The 24,367-nt window shown below is 46.3% G+C and overlaps 1 protein-coding gene and 1 non-coding gene across 2 annotated transcripts; one reads left to right on the top strand and one right to left on the bottom strand.

Moving 5' to 3' along the window:
• Positions 1-8,961: 8,961 nt before the first annotated feature.
• On the top strand, positions 8,962-9,068 carry LOC133060091 (U6 spliceosomal RNA). Its single transcript, XR_009693753.1, has one exon. It is a non-coding gene; the product is annotated as a U6 spliceosomal RNA (small nuclear RNA).
• Positions 9,069-17,687: 8,619 nt separating this feature from the next.
• Positions 17,688-19,037, bottom strand: NHLRC1 (NHL repeat containing E3 ubiquitin protein ligase 1). The gene has a single exon (XM_061146212.1). The coding sequence runs from the start codon at positions 19,035-19,037 to the stop codon at positions 17,853-17,855; it is 1,185 nt and encodes a 394-aa protein (XP_061002195.1). The 3' UTR covers positions 17,688-17,852.
• Between the last annotated feature and the right edge of the window lie 5,330 nt (positions 19,038-24,367).

The raw sequence follows: 24,367 nt of genomic DNA, 5'->3' as shown, positions 1-24,367 counted from the left end.
AGACTTTCATTGGTGATCACATAGCTTGGGTTGGGATGATTCCTTTAAGGTCAAAAGAAAGCTTATTATATTTGTAATGTGTCATCACTGAGGCTCCAGTGGCCCGGTGCTCATTATTGCAATTCCACAAACTTATATTTTCCTGCAGAAAAATTTCTAAAGATTTCCACATCTTTGGGCCCTTCCAATCAATTCCTGAATGTGTGGTGGCATTTCCCCTGGGAATAGTCAGTTGGCTCAGATTCCTGTTTCTCATCCTATTTGTATTAATATAGACTTTCAATCCATAAAAATCTGTTCTCATGAGGAAGTAATTAAAAGAAATGTAGGAGATTGTTTGTGTGGCGCTGGGCCTGCTCTGAATGATGAAATACGTCGCTTAAAATTCAAGACTGGCCGAAAGAGGGAACTCTTCTCATTTGCTGGTCGGCCAGACCAAAGCATTTCACACCTCACTGGGGGTGTTTCGAATGGATGGGCGATACTCTCCCTCAGAGTCATCACACCTCTTCAAGTAAGCTTTCTACTTTCCAGATTTAACATCAAGAGATACATACCTTACTCTTCTCTCTCATCCCACAATAATCAAATAGGATAGTTTCAGCCTTTTCAACTAAAAACAGTCTCCCAACAGAATGTCTAAACATTAAGGAATTATTGAGTGCGGATGGAAAGCAGAATACAAATGCTCTAAACTTCAAATGGAAAAAAGATTTCTGCATGGAGGGAAAGGTAGACCAGATGAACTTCTGCTAATTTCAGAGTTAATAAGCTGGTCAGGGAAACAATAAAGGGCAACAGCCAAAAGGCCTTTGGGGAAGTACAGGTTTGGGGAAAATCTGCTAGAAAACAACGTGCTGACGTAGCCACGTGGAAATGGTTGATGGGAATCTCTGCAGTAGATGCAGATTTATCTTTAGTCTCAACACTGTTTTCTTCCCTTCTTGGCTTTGCTCATGGTGGCTCTTCAGTCCCCTTCAGCTAGTCACTTCCCCTCATCCCTCTAAGCCTTTCTCTTGATGTAATTTCCTTCAGGAAGCCTTCCCTGCCCTCTCTGCTGCCCGGTCCTGGGTTGGGCCACAATGATTCAGCACTGCTCCACAGTTCTCCCCAAACTCACTGTGCGTGGATCTTTGTTAAAACAGGCTGTCTCCTGTGGCTTCCCCCACTGGACTGTAAGCTCCTTGGGAGCAGGTGTGGTGCCTTATTTAACTTTTGCACACAGTTGCAGCTTCTTACTAAACCTTGGTGGGATGACCATCTGATTGGCTTCAGTGCCTGATCGCCTTCCCAAGAACTGTGACCTCTGTGACCACCAGAACCTTCCTATGGACGAGGATGTAAAGGACTACACAAGAGCTCAGAAAGTGAACTCTTCCTGGTGAATGAAAACGGCAGCTGGTCAAAGCTCAAATGTGATCTGAAGAGGAGCATTTGCTATCAGACCACACCCATGGACTTGGCTAGTTCTTCCTTATTTGAGGGTGTGTCGCTTCCTTTTGTCAGAAGTCACACTCGCCCCATGAGGAGGAGCTGTTTGTTTCTATTTTTAACGTTTTGTTTATACATTCTAATTTTAACGGAGTAGGTGCCTGGAAGGTCCCTGAGCCTCCTATTGGGTGAAGGGCTTGCGTTACAGATATAATGGTCTCTGGGTACAATGGACGTAAATGAATACAGGGTATGAAGGTAAACAGGAGACAGCCAGCCACTCGGTTCATCACACTCTAGGCTTTCCTGACAAATGCAAAAGTGGACAGATTTTGGGAGCCGGCAGAGCCATGGGCTTTCAGTTAGAACTGAATTCAAGGCATTCCCTGGTCCGGGGGTTAGGACTCTGTGCTTTCACTGCCAGGGGCCCAGGTTCAATCTGGTTGGGAAACTAAGATCCTGCTAAGTCATGTGTTTCCGTCTAAAACAAACAAACAACAAACTAGATTCACATTCTAGTTTTCTCAGCTTTTAGGCAAGTCACTTCAGTTCAGTTCAGTTCAGCTCAGTTCAGTCACAGTCATGTCCAACGCTTTGTGACCCCATGGACTGCAGCACGCCAGGCCTCCCTATCAATCACCAACTCCCAGAGTCTACCCAAACTCATGTCCATTGAGTCGGTGATGCCATCCAACCATCTCATCCTCTGTTGTCCCCTTCTCCTCCCGCCTTCAATCTTTCCCAGCATCAGGGTCTTTTCCAATGAGTTCTTTGCATCAGGTAGCTAAGGTATTGGAGTTTCAGCTTCCACATCAGTCCTTCCAATGAACACCCAGGACTGATCTCCTTCAGGATGGACTGGTTGGATCTCCTTGCAGTCCAAGGGACTCTCAAGAGTCTTCTCCAACACCACAGTTCAAAAGCATCAATTCTTCGGTGCTCAGCTTTCTTTATAGTCCAACTCTCACATCCATACATGACTGCTGGAAAAACCACAGCTTTGACTAGATGGACCTTTGTTGGCAATCTTCCATTGATAACTTTAAATGGCATAGTTTATATACAAAATACTTAAAAAGAGATAATCAATGTTTCCTCCTTTGTCTCTGTACCTGTTTGCCTCAAGGTCACTCACTCAGCAGCCTCTCTCTGGCAACCGCTCTTTGAAGACTATCTCAATGCTTAATGGCTTAAGAATCACCTTGTTAAAAGGCAGTTCCCGGGCCACACCTCCAAAGACCATGGAACAGTGGGTCTGGGTTACAGCCCAGGAAGTGTCATCTTTAACAGCTGTCTCAGGTAATTCCGAGTCAGGTGGCTAGCTGTCCACACTTCTGGAAGCACAGTTTGAAAACTTCAAAGTCTTTGTCTTAGCACTAAGACGAATTCCCTTTCATCAGCAACAGCCTAAAGAAAAACCCCTTTACACCAAAATATTTAATTAGGTGCTCTGCCCTGTTGAGGAAGTGTTGAGGTTAAAAAAAAAAAAGACAGTAAGCTGAGGAGGTGTGGAAGTGGTGGAAGAGGGTGGGGAAAGCTGGTGGTTTTCCTTGGCTTACAGAATGCTGTCTACACTCCTTGGGGAGTGTGAGCAGGGAGGAACTGAGCAGATGGCTTCTGCTGGACCTGGACACGCAGGAGGTGAGACTGACGGGAGAGCTTCCAGCTTACATCACCAGGACTTAGCCTGTGTGCTAAGTCGCTTCAGTTGTGTCTGACTCTTTGTGACCCCCATGGACTGTAGCCTGCCAGGCTCCTCTGTCCTTGGAATTCTTCAGGCAGGAATACTTAAGTGGGTTGCTATGCCCTTCTCCAGGGGATCTTCCAGACCCAGGGATTGAACCCCTGCCTCTTGTGTCTCCTGAATCGCCACCTGGAGCTTAGAAGTACGACTTCATTTTCTTCCTTTATGGGCTACAAATTCCCTCTCCATCATATCCATTCAGATGTAAACGTCAGTACTCAAACAGCCCTAAACTAAACAGAAGAGGCTTTGCCATCACCCGTGGTTTAGGGTTGCCCAGGCCCGGTGGCTTCATTAGAATGGGAAAGGGAGGGCTGAGTAGACATCTGCTCAGCCTGCCCCTTCCAAAATCCCTTCTGAGACTTAGAAAATCCACGGGCTCTTGGGCTGCCTTGTCTTGCCAGGTCCTCAGGCCATTTTGCAAAGAACACCTGGCAGGAGTTGCCCTGTAGGCTGATAACTATCTAGGTGCAGGCTCTTGCTGGAATTTCTCTCTGGATTCTTATTTCCCGCCCTTCCTCCTCTCTGAACACCATAGGGATCTGAAGTTCACTGCTCTTTGAAGAAGTGCAATATGTTGCTTTCAGGGTTCTCCCCACCTATGCAGCTTCTTCCTCTGGGTTCTCCACCACCAAGTCTCCAGTACAGAAGCCAGATGGTTTTCTCAGCTCTGCGTCTATTGGTGAACATTTATTTTTCAGTTGTGGCAAAATAAACGTGATATAAAGTTTGCCATCTTAAGCATCTTTTAAGTGTACAGTTCAGAAGTGGTAAGTATATTCATTGTGCAGTCCATCTCCAGAACTCTTTGCATCTTATGAAACTGAGACTCTACACCCATTAAACAACCCCCTGTTACCCTCTTCTCCCAGCCCCTGGGCACTCGCATTCTGTATTCTGTCTCTATGGATTTGACTGAGACATACAGTATTTGTTCTTCTGTGACTGGCTCGTTTCACTCGGCATAATATTCTCCAGGTTTGTTCAAGCTGTCACGTGTGTCAGAATTTGCTTCCTTGTTAAGGCAGAATCACATTTCGTTGTATGTATAGGCCATGTTTTGTTGATCCATTCATCTGTCAGTGGCCACTTAAGTTGCTTCCACCTTTGGGCTATTGTGAATAATGCTGCTATGAACATGGTGGACAAATATCTCTTCAGATCCTGCTTGCAATTCTTTCGGGGCCCTTGCCAGAAGTGGAATTGCTGGTGGCTCAGATGGTAAAGAATCTGCCTGCAATATAGGAGACCTGGGTTCAATCCCTGGGTCAGGAAGATCCCCTGGAGAAGGGAATGGCTACCCACTCCAGTATTCTTGCCTGGGAAATCTCAGGGACAGAGGAGCCTGACTGGCTATAGCCGAGGGGTTTGCAAAGAGTCAGACACAACTGAGAGACTTACACTTTAACTTTTTCAACTTTTCATGGTAACTCTATGTTTAATTTTGCTAGAAACTACGATATTGTTTTCCACAGTGGCTGCACCGTTGTACACTCTAACCAGTGGTACACAAGGGTTCCAATTTCTCCCTACTCCACAACACTTGCTTTTTTCTTATTTTTTAATAGTAGCCATCCTAATGGGTATGAGGTGGTATTTCCTTGTGATTTTCACTGGCATTTTCCTAATGATTAGTGGCTGAGCTTCTTTTCATGTGCTTGTTGGTCATTTGTGCATCTTCTTTGGAGAAATTCAACAAATATTTCTTTGTCATCTGTGAGTTGCCTATCTAAGGGCTATTTCCCCTTGTCCTCTGGCTGACCCCTGATTTCACTTCTCCCTGATGTGGTTTGGGGATAAGTCCTGATTCATCGAAGTCAGTGGTTCTCAATCCTGGCTAATCCAGTGTGTTACCTGAATGATGCCCTGTAAACCTCTGGATTTATGATTGTTAGTGGTGTGTCCAAGGCCAAAATGTCTATGTAGAAAAGAGGTAGAAATTGCTTGTATTATTCTATGCATGAAAGAGAACACTCTAGTCCAAGGAAGGAAAAGAAGACAAACAGAAAGTTACTTGAATGCTTACAAAGTGATTAATAATACCCTAAGAAGAGTGTGAGCTAATAACTGGCCACCGGAATTCGCCACTGTGGCTATGTTTATCTGTGATGATAGAAGAAAGGAACAGAGCCATGGTTCTGAACAGACTTCAACCCTGGACTCTCATGGTGAAAGTCTGGTACTCTGTTGTCCAAGGGTTTTAAGTTTCACTCAGATCACAGGGGAGACAGAAAACTGGAAACCTTGGACAAGCTGGGCTATCAAGAGCTAGAGCAATGCTTCCCTGGTGGTCCAGTGGTTAAGAGTCCACTCTGCAATGCAGGGGACATGGGTTCGATCCCTGGCCCAGAAAGATCCTCCTTGCCATGGAGCAAGTAAGCCTATGAGCCACAGTGAGTGAGCCCATATGCCGCAATTACTGAAGCCCTTGAGCTGTGTTCCCCAAGAGAAGCCACCATCACTTGCCACAACTAGAGAAAGCCCATGAGCAGCAATGAAGACCTGGTGCAACCAAAAAGTAAATAAATAAAGAGCCAGACCAGAACTGAAAGCGTCCTGAACTGAATCCTGTATCTGCCTCAAACCTTCTCTGTGGTTCCCAGCCAAGTCCTGAAATCTGGGTCAGTTACAGAGTTTAGATGCAACACTAGAAAGGAAAAAAGTTGAGTTCATAGTACATTCTGAGTCCAAACCACATAAGTCTTTAGAGATTAAATTTAACACCTTGACGTGATACCTGAGCCCAAATGAGTAACTTAGTTAAACTAATAGCCAGCCAGGTAGTACCGATCAGATTACCTGAGGCTCAGATATATAGCAGAAGTAACCTTCTTTAGCTTCTTCTTTCTGGATCTGGGTGTTATCAGATCAGGCATCATTTCTGCTATGGATTCCTTCAGTTGCACCTGGAGAGGGCCTTCCGAGTATGCACTGGATATCATCACTTAGTGAGTCCCAGAGGTATGGCTGAATGGCTGGATGAGGGGTACACGGGATAGTCTGTGGCTGGTTGTAGCTCTCTACCTATTTCCAGCTAGAGTCTATGCTCCTTATGGACAAATCCCAACATATACCAAAATGCTTAAAGATGACATATGGTCAGCTACTAGCTGACGGCCCTGTGTGACAAGAAACAGCCATAGGAAGGTCTGATTCAATATAAAATAGCAAGAAGGGTATGTGTGTCTCTAAGAAACCATTAAAATAGAAAACATGAAAAGTCTACTTGCCATCAACATTTCAGAATTTGCTATTTACTCTTACAGATAGTATCAAATTTTGAAATGAACATGGATGAGTATAAAGTTTATCCCAACTGCTGCATGTGTTCCTAGTCGTGTCTGATTCTTTGGGACCCCCATGGATTGTAGCCCGCCAGGATCTTCTGTCCATGGAATCTCCCAGGCAAGAATACTGGAGTGGGTTGCCATTTCCTACTCCAAGGGATCTTTCCAACCCAGGGATTGAACCCACATCTCTTGCATTGGCAGGGAGATTCTTTACCCCTAGTGCCACCTGAGAAGCCCATCGAACGTGCTACCTGTCAATAATTCACACCTGGCCTTGGAAATGGCTTGTTTGGCTTTGAGGTCTCCACAATGAAGCCACGGTCCCAAAACTCCTCAAAAAAAGTGATGTGTGTAGGATGCATTTCAGTGTCAGAATGAATAGGAAAAATTCTGGGGGGAAAAGTGTGAGAAGGAGAAAAGTTCATGAGGTGTTCATTCAATGGAATCAGCATGAACGCAGGTTCTGACACCATTTATTTGATGGAAGAAGCATGGTACTCCTCGAAACTCTACCATGAAGTCTGTAAAGAACCTTGAAAATTAGGGGATGTTAAATCTTAAAACTCTAAATGAAGAGAAATCATACCTATGTGCAAAGTATGTTCAGGATTACTGCTAGAATTTTGTGGATACAATAAGGCAGATGTAGAAAATACAGAACACTTGAGAAAGATGAAAGACAGCCACACATTCAGAGTTAAGTGCTGGGGCTCTTAATCCGGGAGGCTGAGTCTCCCGGTCAAAGTATAAATGCTGAGACTTCCCTGGGGGTCCAGTGGTAGGGATTCTGGGCTTCCACTGCAGGGGGCACAAGTTCAATCCCTGGTCGGGGCACTAAGATCCCGCAAGCAGTGCCCAAACAACAGCAGAAGCAACAAAGCCGAGCACAGTGAAGGTGTAAATGCCACCTTGGACAGAGAGCTCCCGTGTCCGGAGAGAAAAGGGTGAATGTGGGGCTGGAACTGGCTTGCTGGTGAGACACCTCATGTCTGGAGAGAACCTCCGATGGCTGGATAATATGCAGAGAAGTTTCACTGCTGGGCTGTTCCTGGAAAGGTGAGGGGGATTCAACAAAGGGGGATAGTGGCTCTCGTGGCACTTCTGGGCAGGCCCTGGAAGGCATCGGTACGAGCTGCTCTTTCCCACAAGCCCACCTCGGGGCTGGGGGGGCGGATATACTGCTGCTGCTAAGTCGCTTCAGTCGTGTCTGACTCTATGCGACCCCATAGACGGCAGCCCATCAGGCTCCCCCGTCCCTGGGATTCTCCAGGCAAGAACACTGGAGTGGGTTGCCATTTCCTTCTCCAATGCAGGAAAGTGAAAAGTGAAAGAGAAGTCGCTCAGTCATGTCCGACTCTTCGTGACCCCATGGACTGCAGCCTACCAGGCTCCTCTGTCCATGGGATTTTCCAGGCAAGAGTACTGGAGTGGGGTGCCATTACCTTCTCTGGCAGATATATTGAGATACAATTAAGGCAAGGCTGATCTGAGTGAGCCCAGGTCGGTCATTCTTCCCTAAACCTGCAAGAGACACTGGCTCATTGGAGTTCTTTACCCCTCCTCTGCCTCCCCCCCGCCCAAAAAAAAAGGCCACACACAAAGACTAACAGAAGGGAAATTATCACTGGAAAAGCACCCAAATGTAGGAACTTGGAGTGACAGAAGACTGCGAGGGAGGATGAGAATTGAAGGTAAAAATTAAAAAATGAAGACCCAGAAACAAGAACACCAAAGTAAAGGGCAGAATGGAATCATGGGGGAAAAGGAAAAAATATGAAAATTAAGGCTACCAGAACAATATTTCCAGCAGCAGACCTGGGGCTGGATAAGTTTGGAAAACACTGTACCCTGTATCTAACCATGCCCTTTATTTTGCAATTTATATTGCAAAATAGCTTATTGATGGCTTTGAGATCTATTGCAATAAAGAAACCCATTTAACTCATAAATTTAATTAAATACAGAACCTCTTTTTCCACATTACCCCCTGGAGGGCTAGAATTCTACACTGTATGTTTGTCACATGCTTATATACATTACAGTAAGATAAGTAAATACCGTGGTTACAAGAAAAGTGTTTACTTGTAGGAAAAAGCATGATAACAATGGGAAAACCAAACTTGGTTAGGAGTCAGGAGAGCTGACATCAGCTGCTGACTCTCCGATTCTGCATATCTATGTAGAAAAAACACTGTGTGCAGTTTATGTTGCTGAAAATCCAAAAATCAGAGAGGATTCCAACAGCAGCAAGGTTTAGAATTCTGGTTTTTCTCCTAAGAAGATTAATCACTTATCCAAGTTACTTAACCTCTCCAGGCTTCAATTTACTTATTTAGAAAGTGAGGGACTTATATGTCAAGATTTGTGTTATCCTGTGTGTGTGGCTTTTGTGTGGGTGCGCCAGCTCAGTCATGTCTGACTCTTTGCAACCCCGAGGACTGTAGCCCGCCAGGCTCCTCTCTCCATGGGATTTCCCAGGTCAGAATACTGGAGCGGGTGCTCGCTTTGGCAGCATATATACTAAAGCTGGAACAATCCAGAGAAGATTAGCACGGCCCCTGAGCAAGGATGACATGCAAATTCCTGAAGCATTCCATATCTTTTTTTTTTTTAAATAATACTGGAGTGGGTGGCCATTGCTTACTCCAGGTGATCTTTCCGACCCAGGGATTGAACCTGTGTCTCTTGCATCTTCTGCACTGGTAGGTGGATTCTTTACAATGGCATCAGCTGGGAAGCCCTTTCTTTGATCCTACCAAGCTTGAAAACCTTTTGTATCACAGGAGCTCTGATAATCCAAAAAAAAAAAAAAAAAATCCTTTCAATGGGTAGCAGGTGACTCTCCTCCCACTCCTCAAAAAAAAAACAAAAAATCAGACAGCGTAAGGACTTCCCTGGTGGTCCAGGGGTTAATTGTCTGCATTTCAAAATGAAGTGGTCGGGGGACTAGGATCCCACATGCCATGTGGTGTGGTCAAACAAACAAACAAGTCCAACAACTTATTAGTAGTTTGACACCTCACTCAAAACTCAAAGGAGCCAATCATTTTCTTCTTTTGTGGATCTCTGAGTACAGACTGAAAGCCAGCTTGTGCTGCCTTGACATAGGGTGTAAAGCAAAGTCCTTGTAATATGAACACACGACGGCTTCTAGGAGCCTGACCTTGGACTCTCTTGAGGCTCCTTTAGATGAAAGTCATAGACATCCAGGTGGCTTCCCCGGCGGCTCGGTGGTAAAGAACCCACCTGCCAGTGCAGGAGACGTGGGTTCCATCCCTGGGTCGGGAAGATCCCCTGCAGAAGGGCATGGCAACCCACTCCAGTGTTCTTGCCTGGAGAATCCCATGAACAGAGGAGCCTGGAGGGCTACGGTCGCAAGAGTCAGACATGACTGAGCCACTAAACAATAACAACAACACAGACACACAACTCAAACTTGTTTTAGAACAGGAAACTTGTCAGCTCAGATAAACATGACATCTAGGGTGATACCCAGCTTTAGGAATAGAAAAACTGGGAGACCCAACGACGTTACACGGATGTCATCTTCCTCCGGCTTTCAGCTCTGCTTTCGTTTCTGCGGGCATTGTTGTTGGGCACGTTCTCCCTACACTCGAGCACAGATGGCTTCCTGCAGGTCTAAGCTTCACGATCACTAACCTCTGTGCTTAAAAACAGAGGTACAGCCTTACCCCAAAATAGTTCAGGCAAAATAATGATTGCTAAGAGAGACTGAACACCTATCATGTGTTCCACTGTACACGTATAAACTTATGTAGGTCTCACAAGTCTAGAAAGTGGGTACTATTAAATTTCCATTTTACAGAAAGAAACTAAGGCTCAGAGAGATTAAACAGTTTATCTACTGTCTGTCTATGTGACCTTCACCAAATTACTTAGCTTCTCTGTGCTTCAGTTTTCCCACCTGTAAAAATGCCAACAGCAACTACTGGTTGGACAAAAGTTTCTTTTGGGTTTTTCTGTGAGACATTATGGAAAGCATCTTATGGACATACATAACATCTCACAAAAAAACCCGAATCAGCCTTTTGGCCAACCCAATACTTCCTAGGTTATGATGAGGATATGAGTCTGTGTGAGAACTGAAGGCTGGTACCCGGTGTAGGGTCTCTGCATCCAATGAGAAGCCATTTATTCTTGGTACCGTTTCCATTTGCTATTCTCTTATCCTCTGCCTCTGTCCCAGTAACGGTCCAAAAAAACTCAACCCCATACACTCCCTGGTCTGTAACAGCATTAGGTAAGACGGAAGGTGTCACCGTGGGTCACAGCTAAGGACGGAGGCAAGGATGCCTACAGCAGCCGAGCGAGAGCAAAGCTGGGGCCCAGATGTCATGTCTGGGTTGGTACCACAGTGCTGGAGGTAAGAGCCAAGTCCAGGCTCCCCTGGAGCACAGATGGGAGCAGTGGTGAGGCCTATGCCCTGGATGGCAGGCCCCAGGCACCAGACAGGAAAGCCTTTAGCTGGAAGCCTCTTATACTGCTCCTGGGGGGACAGGGGCCAACTTCAGAGTGTGTCCACCAGACAGCTGCAGGCAGGAGCCCTTCTCCCCGAGAGTGAGACGGTAATGAGTCGACCTGGCTGGGAGAGAGAGCATGGAACCCACGCAGACGGCAAGCCTTTCATTGGTGGTGTGTACACGCAGAGATGGTGCTAAGCAGTATTCATAAATTACTTGGCACGTTCCATAACAAAGATAGGATCTTATAGACACATGCCCTGGTATCCCCCAGCCCCCGCAAAATACTTCCGAACTCAGTTGTGAAATATCCCATCAAATCAACCCTCAATAATCGGAGAAGCTTTTCTCATATTCTGACCAAGTGCTGGGTGCCTGGAGCCAAAACTCTTCTAATGTTTCATGTTTCTCCATCATGGTTCTTTGAAAGTAGTCCCTGTTTCTGGCCTCTTTTGACATACAGTCTACGATTCATGAAAAATAGCTCCAGGTGAAAGCTGCAGCGTCTTTCTCTTGAATATTGTGCCTCTGTTTGACCGGTTACCGTACAGGAGGGGTGTCCCCTAAGTGGCTGAAGCTGGGGGAGGGGACGACTCGAGTAATCAGTGCCAAGATGCCTAGCAAGGTCCTGACTTAACAACAAAGCAGATGCCAAGCATTGAGAGGTGTCAAACCACAGGAAACAGGGGGACGCTTCCAACAGCAAGTGTCTCTGTATCAGGGAAGTGCACGTTATGTTCACGTGACTCCTCCTCCCATAAAATCTGTCACCGCCACAGTGATGGGAAAGGACTAAATGTGGGAGAGGATTATAAAATGTTTCACTGTGGGAGGATTTCATTGTAACAACAAATGAGCATTGTCCAAAGAGGGCACTTTTGACCTTTTTAGAATACACTTACTACTGTGGTGTTTAGCTAAATGTAAAAATATAAAAAAAATACCCCGAGATGCTCAAAAACTCAGCTGAGCATCACTGACCGTCAGCTGTCATCTTGCCTTCTTTACATGGTCCCCGAACGCTGACAGGCTACAGTGACAGGAAAATAGATCCTAACGCCAGGACCAGGAAGAATCAATACTTAAAGACAAATGTTTACCTTTAGTTTTTTAATTTGTTTAGGATGAAGTGGACCAGCATTGATGACATCAATCAATTTGGAATGAATCAATCTGGAATTCTAGGGTGATGTCACCTCTTCCAATATCTGTTCTGTTCTGGCCACTGGGCCCCTTTCCCCCAGCCCCACCCCCCAGCATGTTCCTTCCAGAGCACTCACCATCCTGTGCCGTATTCTTCTGATTAGCTTGTACATCTCTACACCCGACCCCCGACCATCAGCGCCTGGGAACCTTCACATCCTCACGGCTTCCCACCCTGCTCAACACAAAATGAGCACACAGGAAATACTCAATGATAAAATGCTTGCCAAAAAAAAAAAGAAAATCAAAGAAATTTAAAAGGTTTTTTTAATTGATTAACTTCCTGTTCCAGTATGATTGAGTAAGCTCCAATCGGCCCATCTTTCTACAGAAAACAACCGTAAACTCTGAACGTACACACATCAAGAAATTTCTTGGGCCACTAGGTTTCACTGATGAACTCTATCAAACATTTAAGAGGAAATGACAACACTGTCATACAAATTCTTTCAGGAAATAAAGCTGGAAGGAACATTGCCCAACTCATTGTATGAGGCCAGCACAACCCTAATGGTAAAACCTGACAAAGACATAACTCTCTCCTCTTCCCCAAAACCCTTATGAATTAATAGGCTTTGTCCATAATCAGAATGCATCTGAATATCCTCATGTGTTCAACTTGTACAGACAGTGCTGCTAGCAAATTTAACAAATTCAAATAATGTATTTCTCACTGACTGGTCAGAGAAGAAAAGTTACTAATTTTAAGATTTACATTTTAGTGTCCACCAGAGGGGACTGGTACAATTTTGTGGAAATTAACTCCAAAATGTAATGGAATTGGCCTTCCTGTATCATCACTTTTAGTCCCTCCAGATTTATTCATCAGTGGTTTGAAAATGGAAATAGATTACCCAGCACAGGGAACCACATTCAATATTTTATAATAACCTATAAGGGAAAAGAATTTTAAAAAGATGCATGTATAACTGAATCACTTTGCTATATATCTGAAACTAAAACAACAGTGTAAACCAACTCTGGTGGTGGTTTAGTCACTAAGTCGTGTCCGATTCTTGTGACCTCACGGACCGTAGCCCACCAGGCTCCTGTGTCCACAGGATTCTCCAGGCAAGAATATTGGAGTGGGTTGCCATTTCCTTTTCCAGGGGATCTTCCTGACCCAGGAGTTGAACCCTGGTCTCCTGCATTGCAGGCAGATTCTTTACCAACTGAGCCAAGAGGGAAGCCCATAAAACTAACTACACTTCAATTAAAAAAAAAAAAAAGGCAACCCTGCCACTTCAAGAAAAGAATCTCATTGGATCTCCTTGTCCCTTTTGAGAAAAACTGTTCATCCGAGGCCAAGTCGTAGGCTAGCTTCTTGATCTAATTGAATATGTGGTGGGACATTGATGGACAGGTTGCTCTTCATATTGGTGGGCACTCCTATCCAATCAGCTATGGGTAGAGAGGGTCGGGCAGTAGGAAACACGGCGGCTGAGGGCCAGCTCCTCAGCAGGGCCTGTGGGGGGCGGGGGGAGTGGGTTTTCCTTAGAAGGGGCGGTGGGCATGGTAGACAACCAGGACGGCTCAGCACGGTCGCTGTGGTGAGCCCTGTCAGCCTCCCTCTCATATTTCCCATATAGTCTTCAAAAAACACTTCATCTCCTTATCAACCATAGTACACCACCGGGTGGTGGTGGTTTAGTTGCTAAGTTGTGTCCAACTCTTTGCGACCCTATTGACTGTAGCCCGCCAGGCTCCTCTGTCCATGGATTTCTCCAGGCAGGAATACTGGAGTGGGTTGCCATTTCTTTCTCCAGGGCATCTTCCTGACCCGGGGATCGAACCTGGGTCTCCTGCATTGCAGGCTCCTTTACCGACTGAGCTGCCAGGGAAGCCCCAGAAGCCCCGGAGCGGTCACTATTAATGGAGCCCTGGCCACCTGCCTACCTCTCGTCTCTCGGTGGCGGGTGGAGGATGGTTAAATTGCCATCACCAGTGGGTCTTCCCCATTTTTCCGAGGTATGTGGAATACTTCCTCAAAAGGCACATAATTCACTTTCAGTGAGGTCTTCACCCCGCTTGCCAGGGAAGGTCTGGATGAGGCACAGACAAGTTGTGATGCTTTGGGTCCTGGGATCCAGAGAGAGTGTGTCTGAGTGGAGGGAAGAGGTATGACTCTGAACCACAGGCCTTAGGAAACGCCAAGGAAGAAGACTGTGAAAATCAAGTCCAGAGGGCAGAACAAGGCCAAAACCAGGAGACAGTCTGAGCCTCAGGAATTGGGCAAAACAAGAACAAACGGAGGCTGACTCGGGCGCTGCTGACTGGGCCTCTGCTTGCTTTTATAGACGCACCAGTGGCGAGGCGTGGTGGGTAGCGCCGGCCTATAGGCACCTGATTGAGGGTGCCTTTTTGAGGTGCCTTTTTTGAGGGTGCCTGATTGAGGGTGATTTTCAGGAAAAGCCCATTCCTTTTCCTTCTCCAGTTATTTGTGGTTCAGTTCTTTTGTCTCTGACCTCTGGAGAGGCATTCCAACTCTCCTCTATCGCCTGGGAACCTCTTACTTTATTATTTTTTTAAATTTTATTGATTTTTATTGCAGTGTAGTTGCTTTACAAGGATGTTAGTCTCTCTGTACAGCAAAGGGGATCAGCTGCTGTTACATGTATCCCCCTCTTCTTTGTATTTCCTTCTCATTCAGGTCACAGGGAGCATTGAGGAGAGTTCTCTGTGCTACACGGCAGGTTCTAATTAGTTATCTACTTTACACACAGTGTCAATAGTATATATAGTCAATCCAATCTCCCAGTTCATCCCACCCCCTCCTTTCCCCCTTGGTAGCCATATGTTGGCTCTCTATGTCTGTGTCTCTATTTCTGCTTTGCAAATAAGATCATAGGTACCATTTCTCTTGATTCCGCATATATGCGTTAATATCCAGTGTTGGTTTTTCTCTTTCTGACATCACTCTGTATGACAGACTCCAGGTCCATCCAGGTCTCTGCAAAAGGCACAGTTTTTGAGGGACCTCTTTCTTTCTGTTGCGATGATTTCCTCTGGCCCATCTCAGACTCTCCAGTTCCTCTAACAACCCAGTATTCAGAGGAGCGGGGCTCGAGTGCTTAAACCAGCTTGCTTTAAAGAGCACGGCCCAGAAGTTGAATTTAGCATCTCCGATACAGGTTACTGAACCTATCCCCTTAGCATGTGCATGCCTGTGAATTAGAAACAGCAAAACTTGTGTCTTCGGAAACCCTGCTCACTATCCGCAGCCTGATCATCTACCAAGGAGAGGTAGCTGTTCACAAGATCACTTGTGATCACCTCTCTGATTCGTTCCCATGTCATCTGGGGAGCTCACACCCCATTCTTCTGGCTGGAAAATCCACATGGTAACAAGAGATCTCTTGATACATGCTGCATATATTCCATATCTGGCCTGGAAAAAGACATACACGCAGCTCTAGAGGCAAACATGATACCACCGATGATTCCATATAAGAGAAGGTCTCTTGATTGGCTCAATGGACCTGGAGACCTTAAAATGTCATTGTTCCCAAGGAAAACATTTGTAACATCAATCCACAGTGCCCTGCTCACAAATGACCAAGTCTGAATCCACATCTCCACCTGAGACAACTCAGAATACCTGTGATGTCCTGACCTGAGGATGATTTCTAAGGATAGGGTGATGGTGGGGGAGGTGGGGATGTTCCCAGAACCCCTATTTGGGGTGATACCTTTACAGATGGTGGTTGGTCCATGATGCCTGAAATCGTATCAGTGCTACATGATGGGAGCATCGAGGCAAAATGGGCTTCTGTGGACTGGTGCAGGAGCCTAGCTCTCTCTTTTAGCTTCAAAGAAGCTACAGTCTTTTTCTAGAATGTACATTACATCTATGAAAATGCTTTGTAAATGAGAATCCTATTGTTGATAAAGCATCTGCTGTTACCTAAAGCAGACCCTCACTTTTCAAAACCAGTTTCCTCCCCCAGGGAAAAGTTTTGCTACTGCTTCTGAGGTGCTGGCTATTTGGTATTTTTCCAACAGCCCTCAACTCTGAAATGTTTACACCAGCTAGACACACAGCTAATAGAGAACCAGCTGCTTCACCTGAAATCTCCACCTATTCACTTAATCAATGCAACCTTAAAGCAGGCATCATCTTGGTCAAGCCATCACTTCAATTCAAGAAGTAGTTAAAGTGTTTGAAAGTGAAAAGTGGAAGTGTTAGTTGCGAAGTCATGTCTGACTCTTTGGAACCCCACGGACTGTAGCCTGACAGGCTCCTAGGTCCATGGGATTTCCCAGGTAAGAATACTGGAGTGGGTTGCCATTCCCTTCTCCAGGGGATCTTCCTGACCCAGGGATCAAACCCCTATCTCCTGCATCGCAGTCTGAGCCATGAGGCATTTGTCACTGGTTAAATGCCAACTTAGGATCAAAGGAATTATTTATTGAGTGCCTGGTGTTTGCAACATATGGGACAGATTTAGATGGACAGAGAAAAACGCATCACAAAAAAAAGAACCATCACAAAAGTTCTCCAGATTACCACTGATCATAAAAAGGCAAGCAAAATAATTTCTGCCATGAACTGACTGTGGTGACTTATCTCTATATTATATTAACAGAAATATCATCCAGCCCTCTAACACAAGTATATGTGTAGAGCATTCCACTGGAATTCAGAACTTACACCAACACAAGTCTTTCTCGGGGACTTCCCTCCCAGTCCAGAGGCTAAAACTGCACTCCCAATGCAGGGGGGATGGGTTCAATCCCTGGCCAAGGAACTAAGATCCCTCATGCCACAAGGAGGCCAAAAAAAAAAAAAAAAAAAAAAAAATCTTTTCAACAAATAGTGCTGGAATAATTGGGCAACCTCATGCCAAAAAAAAAAAAAAAATTAATCTCAACCCATACTTCATGTCATAGACAGGAATCAACTCGAAACGGGACACCCAAAAATATATAACTTGTAGAAGAAAAGGTAAGAAAAAAAAATCTTATTTATCTTGATTAAGATTTCTTAGAACACCAAACAAAAAAACACAAACCTTTCTCAACCAACCAAGTAGTATTTCCTATGTGCCTATAGCGGAGGAGATACAGGTACTAAGAGAAGTGTTGACCTTTTGAATAAGCAAAGCTGATTGCTTTTGTTTTTCAACTAACTCAGAATCCGCAGTAACTCCATCTAAAGAGCCATCAAAGGAATTATACGTTGAACTAAACTGACATCCACCACAAAATCCTTTTTCTCTTGAACTCTATGAAGTTTCCTTCTCTGTGCCTCTAAGTAAATAGCTACGTGTAAATAGAGTACATGTAGCAACAATATACACTCATACATATTTTTCCACATCTATTGTCTTATTTAAGAGCAAGGGGTTTTGGAGTCAGAATTGAGTTCCATTTGTGACTGCCAGAGTAAATAAATGTCATCTTGGGTAAATCTCTTTAGTTCTCTGGGTCTTAGTTTTCTCATCCTTAAAATGAGATTCATAATAGAAATTACCACAGGATTAAAGGCGCTAATATTCACAAATTTCTTAGCACTAGGAGTACATAATCCATCAATGGTAGATTTCATTATTATTCTTTAATAATGGCCCCCACCTTTGTTAAGTCTACCAGGCAGTTACAGTCATCTCTGTCGAACAGATAAGATTAAGTCATTGATCCAGGGTTCAACAGGGGCGGCTCCAGGGCTTCCGGCACAGGTCCCAGGACTCCCAGCACACCCCATCACCCCCAGTCAACCTTGTAGACTTTTACAGAATGGGCCGCGCTGTCCAGCACAAGAAGAGAACTCTCCTTGGTGAAGGTCAGCGCCACGGGATGCGAAAGACCGTGGGTGATGATGGGCTTCAGCACTGGAAACTCCTCGGGTTTGCCTAGACAGAGGACAGCCGGACTGGAAGTATCCGCAACCACGACGTTGCCCTGGTGATCGAAGGCCACGGCGGAGGCGGTGATCTTGGAAGGGAAGAAGAGGCTCAGCCCGAAGGAGTCCACCTGGCCGATGAGCTGCATGGTCGCGCTGAACACCTTCACCGTGGTGCTGCTGCAGGCCCCGGGCCCCAGCGGGTGCTCGAGGACCGCGATGGCCCCGGTGAGCCAGGACACCGCCACCCCCCGCGGGCGACGCAGGTGAGCCTGCAACCGTTCGGTCCTCCGGAGGATCCCTTCGGGAAAGTCGACTTCCAGGAGGTGCAGGGACCCCGCCTCCGCGTCCGTGACCAAGACCCCATTCTGCGGGGTGGTCTCCACACCCCATGGCAAGCAGAAGTGGCCTCCCAAGACGAGTTTGATCTGGCCGAAAAAGTCAAACACTTTGAGGGAGCGGTCGCCGGCATCGGTGACGACCACGTGGCAGTCGTTGGTGACCGTGACGTCAAGCGGGTACCGAAGGTCCTGGGCAGCATCCCCCTTCTCTCCAAACTGATGCGCGCAGCCTCCCCCGGAGTCGAAGACCTTGACTCTCCTCTTGCCGTCGTGCACCACCACGACCCGCCCCGTCTTGGGACACAGCGCTAGCCCGGTGGGGTTGACCAGGGTCCCCCAGCCGCCGAAGGCGTGCTGGCAGGTGAGGACCCCCGGGGCGGCGGGGGCGGCGCGCGGGGCGGCCGGGCCGGCGCGCAGCGCGGAGCCCAGGAGCTCCAGGAGGTGGAGCACTGGAAGGCAGTCGCTGGTGTCGCAGCCGCGGCAGGCCCGCCGGCAGAAGGGGCACTCGAGGGCCAGCGTCCGCGGGTGCGCCAGGGCAGCCACGCAGGCCAGGCAGACCACGTGGCCGCAGGACAGGTTGCGCGGGCGCCGCTGCTGGCCGTGGCCGAACCGCTCGAAGCACACCTTGCACTCGAGCAGGCTGGTCTCGGCCTCGCGCAGCAGCTCCCGCAGCTCCGGCCGGCTCCCAGAGGCCTCGGCCCCCATCGCGCGGCCCCCGCCCCGCACGCTCCGGCCGCTCCGTCTGCCAGCCGAGCTGGACGCGGCGCCGGCGCGGCCCGGGGTCACGGTCATGGGGCGGGGCGCTGGGCCTGACGTCCACTTTGGCCGGGCGCTCGGCCGAGACCTGCTGCCCCCTGGTGGGCGCGCGCGGCACTGTATCCGGATCGGCGGACAGTGGATTTTAACAAGCGCTAATCCATGGAGGAGAAGGGGACAACAGAGGATGAGATGGCTGGATGGCATCACCGACTCGATGGACATGAGTTTGAGTAAACTCCGGGAGTTGGTGATGGACAGGAAGGCCTGGCGTGCTGAGATTCATGGGGTCGCAAATAGTCGGACACGGCTGAGCGACTGAACTGAAACTGATCCACAGCCTAGACAGCCTATTAAAAAGCAGAGACATTACTTTGCCAACAAAGGTCCATCTAGTCAAAGCTATGGTTTTTCCAGTGGTCATGTATGGATGTGAGAGTTGGACCATAAAGAAGGCTGAGCGCCGAAGAATGGATGCTTTTGAACTGTGGTGTTGGAGAAGACTCTTGAGAGTCCCTTGGACTGCAAGGAGATCCAACCAGTCCATCCTAAAGGAGATCAGTCCTGAATTTTCATTGGAAGGACTGATGCTGAAGCTGGAACCCCAATACTTTGGCTACCTGATGTGAAGAACTGACGTATTGGAAAAGACCCTGATGCTGGGAAGGATTGAAGGCCGGAGGAGAAGGGGACAGCAGAGGATGAGATGGTTGGATGGCATCACCGACTCAATGGACATGAGTTTGAGTAGGCTCTGGGATTTGATGATGGACAGGGAGGCCTGGCGCGCTGCAGTCCATGGGGTCACAAATAGTCAGATGTGACTGAGTGACTGAATAACAATCCAGAGCATGTGGTCAGACTTGTAATCTTCACACCAGTCCTGGATGGAGCATCTTCCCTTCACACTTGAGGAAACCTATTGAGGACAAACAGGTGGTTCCCTGGTACCCAGCCAGGTGCCCTCCAATTCCCTGTCAGCAGCGCTGGATGCTAGGGGCTGGGGCTGGCCAGGTGTGAAACCTAGTCTCAGAGCTCATGATGCTTATGATCTATTGGGAAAACACAGATGCACAAGGGAAATTAAAATCCAAGTGGATGAGGCAGGTGCATGTATTTTCTTTTGAACCTTCTATAATTCTCATAGTAAGTTGTTGTTTTTGCTGTTTAGCCACTAAGTCACATCCTACTCTTTTGTGATCCCATGGACTGTAGCCTGCCAGGCTCCTCTGTCCATGGGTTTTCTCAGGCAAGAATATTGGAATGGGTTGCCATTTCCTTCTCCCAGGGATCTTCCCAATCCAGGGATCGAACCTGTTACTCTTGCATTGGTAGGTGGATTTTTTACTACTGAGCCACCAGGGAAGCCCTCTCATAGTAAAGCAGATGCTCAATGAACACTTGCAAAATGAATTTATGTAAGACATCACTTTGCCAACAAAGGTCCCAATAGTCAAAGCTATGGTTTTCCCAGTAGTCATGTATGATGTGAGAGTTGGACCATATAGAAGGCTGCGTGTTGAAGAACTGATGCTTCCGAACTGTGGTGTTGGAGAAGACTCTTGAGAGTCCCTTGGACAGTAAGGAGATCAAACCAGTCAATCCTAAAGGAAATCAGCCCTGAATATTCATTGGAAGGACTGATGCTGCAGCTCCAATACTTTGGCCACCTGATGCAAAGAGCTGGCTCACTGGACAAGACCCTGATGCTGGGAAAGAGTGAAGACAGGAGGAGAAGGGGGCAACAGAGGATGAGGTGGTTGGATGGCATCACCAACTTTAATGGACATGAATTTGAGCAAACTCAGGGAGATAGTAGTGAAGGACAGGGAAGCCGGGCGTGCGGCAGTCCATGGGGTTGTAAAGAGTTGGACATGACTGAGCGACTGAACAATGACAATGTGAACGAAGGAATGTCATAGGACGATACAGGAAATACACAGGTGAACTTGTGTTAGAGGCAAGGACCACGGCTGGAAATGTGTTCCTGAGAAATGAATATGAAATTAAAAAGTTGGTAGTTAATAATCAACTTACTCCATGCCCACCCTCTTCTAAGCGGTTTGCATAGGTTATCTTGTTTAAACCACATGGCCGTCCTACAAGATGTGTTATTTCCTGTTTCTGCCATAGTGTTTGCAGAGGTTAAGTTTCTTGCTCAGGGTCATGGGGCTAGGAAGCGACCAGGCTGGGCTTTGAAGACAGGCAGTTTTCAGACCCCACATTCTTAACTATCCCAGCACGTGATAAATACCTGGGTCTCATCCTCCAACAGTTAATTTGTCCAGGGTGTAGTCTGGCAGCTGGGATGTTTTACTTTTACTTAATACTTATTTTTATTTGGTTGCACCGGGGCTTAGTTGTGGCCTGTGGGATCTAGTTCCCCCACCAGGGATCGAACCCAGTCCCCCTGCACTTGGAGTGTGGAGTCTTAGCCACTGGACCACCGGAAGTCCTTGGGCAGCTGGGATTTTTTTAAAGTTCCCTTTAAGCTTATCCGTTCAAGCTTAGCCAAGTTTGAGAACCAGTGATACAAAGTCCCTCAAATGACATCAGGTTAAATTCTTTCAACTTCAATCAATATGGAAAACATAGAGAATATACAATATGTTTTAAAAAATCTTCAAACAGGAGATAACATCGTCTCTCAGGAATCACCGTGGAACTACAAGCAGTCACTTTCAGGAATTCTCCCCTCAATGTCTGCATGAACATTGTCTTTGGCAAAAAAATCACTTAGCAGATCATTTCTCCTCATTTAGAGATAATTACCATGATCATTCACCCTCTTATTTGCTAGACTTCTGAGAAAACAGGAAATCTTTATCCCATTAAATCTCCTGGAGGAAGATTTAATGTAAGCTAAGAAAGAACATTTTCCTACCGAGTGTTACAAGATTCAAAGATTATCTGTGTATTGGGACATAGTAATCAACTTAATATTATAATTTCAGACTATAATACATTTTCATTCCAAATAGAAATTGCTTTCTGCAGTAATCCTTAAGAAAAAACATTCAGGAAATCTAAATTCCACCTAAAAGTGGAATGTTTTTAGAATTAAGGTTGTCTAATAGAAATATGATGAGAGTCACATATATAATATTAAATTTCCTAGTAGCCACATTTTAAAAAGGAAAAAGAAGCTAGTGAACTGAGCTTAATTGTATCTGCGTATTTTATTTAAAACAAAATATTCAAAATGCTATCCTTATGACATATAATCACTGTAAAAATTATTAATGAGATATTTTACACTCTGTTTTATTAGCACTAGTCCAGTGTGTATTTTAAACTTACAGCACATCCTTTTTCAGCTCAGTAACCCCATGCAGCAAGTGATTACTGCGGGGGAACAGTTTGACCTCTAGTTAGAGATCTAGACCAAGTCTGTGATGTATTACCTTCGCAAGATGCTTTCCAGACGGGTTTGGTGGATGCTTGACGTGCCTTTAACTTGTCTCTGTCCCCACATTGTTTTAGAACGAATCCAAAGACCACCACCCCAGCCCTGGCACTCACTGCTGACTGACGGAGCCTCTATCCTACCCGCCTCTCCGCTCGGGGAGACCGCCTTCTTCTTGATGCTGCGCTGCCCTCGCGTGGCAGCCGGCAGTACTGCGCCAAGAGGTTGGAGGTGTTCAGCAAGGTACACCAGACAAACCTGCGAGAAATCCGCCTTCTTCAAGAATGTTCCCAATAATCGGTCTATCACCTGTCCCAGGAGACAGCACAGTGGTTCCGGAAAGCCCTGTGGCACATATACACACAATCGACCCCAACCATTTGCTATCAAGACTCTATAATCAGTAAAGTATGGAAATCTAACTTTGTGGCATTAGAGCCGGAGCTGAGGCCTTCTCCGTGACACAAAACTTCAAAACTAAAAACGTGTAGGTTTGCAGTCTTTCACAGCTGGGATACTGCTCCAGCGTTCCTGTCCACCCCCCCCCCCCCCACCACACACACACACTTGTCCTTTTTCTACTTTATCCTTTTTCTACTTTACCAAGTGTATGGAGTCCAATTTCCCTTTCTACCTAATCTTAAAATTGTTATCTTCATCCCTTCTTTCTTTTTCTGAAGAGAGAAACTAAGTTCCAAAAGAGGGGTGCCTAGTGCTTGCCCGTGTACTCAGAGGGAGACCAACACGTTATTTTTTATTTAATGTTATTTTTTTTGGCCTCACTATGTGTGGCATGTGGAACTTCCCCCACCAGGGACGGAACCTCTGTCCCCCGGCAGTGGAAATGTGGAATCTTAACCACTGGACCACCAGGGAATTTCTCAGTTTAATCTCTCAGTCGTGTCCAACTCTGTGACCCCATGCACTGCAGACCCCGTGGCTTCCCTGTCCATCAGCAGCTCTTGGAGCTTGCTCAAACTCATGGCCATCGAGTCGGTGATGCCATCCAACCATCTCATCCTCTGTCATCTCCTTCTCCTGCCTTCAATCTTTTCCAGCTTCAGGGTCTTTTCCAATGAGTTGGTTCTTCGCATCAGGTAGCCAAAGTATTGGAGCTTCAGCTTCAGCATCAGTCCTTCCAGTGAATTTTCAGGGTTGATTTCCTTTAGGATTGACTGATTGGATCTCCTTGCAGTCCAAGAGACTCTCAAGAGTCTTCTCCAACACCACAGTTCAAAAGCATCAATTTTTCAGCACTCAGCCTTCTTTATGGTCCAACTCTCACATCCATACATGACCACTGGAAAAACCATAGACTAGACTTTGACTAGACTGACCTTTGTCGGCAAAGTAACGTCTCTGCTTTTTAACATGTTGTCTAGGTTGATCATAGCTTTTCTTCCAACATATGTTTTTTAAATGGATGAATTAATGAACACTTAAAAGGATGCTACATACAGGCAGCAAACCCCAATGTTATACCTATCCTTTGATGGTTCTCTAGTATTTATAGCATTGTTAGGAAAATAGCATTTATCCAGGAATTATGCTAATCAGTTGCTTATCTCTAAAGTCCATATTGAAAGGTTTCTCAAGTACCTTATAGAGTATAATCCTTGTCACATATACACACATGATGATTAATAAAAGAAATTCCCTGAGTCTAACTCTGAGTTTCCTATAAAGAATCTTTCCTCCTCCGTGGTGAAGTCTCCATGGATTTCCTCTGTACTTTCCTCCAATACTCCTCCCTTAGAGGGTCCAGGAATAGCACGACCATCTCTTCCTGCTTCCACCTAGAAGGAGCCCCAAAGGGGGCAAAGGGTTTGAAGAATGGGTCTTGTGGTCGTGGCTGACTCCTGTGCAAAGTACC

The sequence above is a fragment of the Dama dama genome, chromosome 7 (assembly GCF_033118175.1).
Source record: "Dama dama isolate Ldn47 chromosome 7, ASM3311817v1, whole genome shotgun sequence".
Lineage (NCBI taxonomy): Eukaryota > Metazoa > Chordata > Mammalia > Artiodactyla > Cervidae > Dama > Dama dama.
This window is presented reverse-complemented; position numbering and strand designations above follow the sequence as displayed.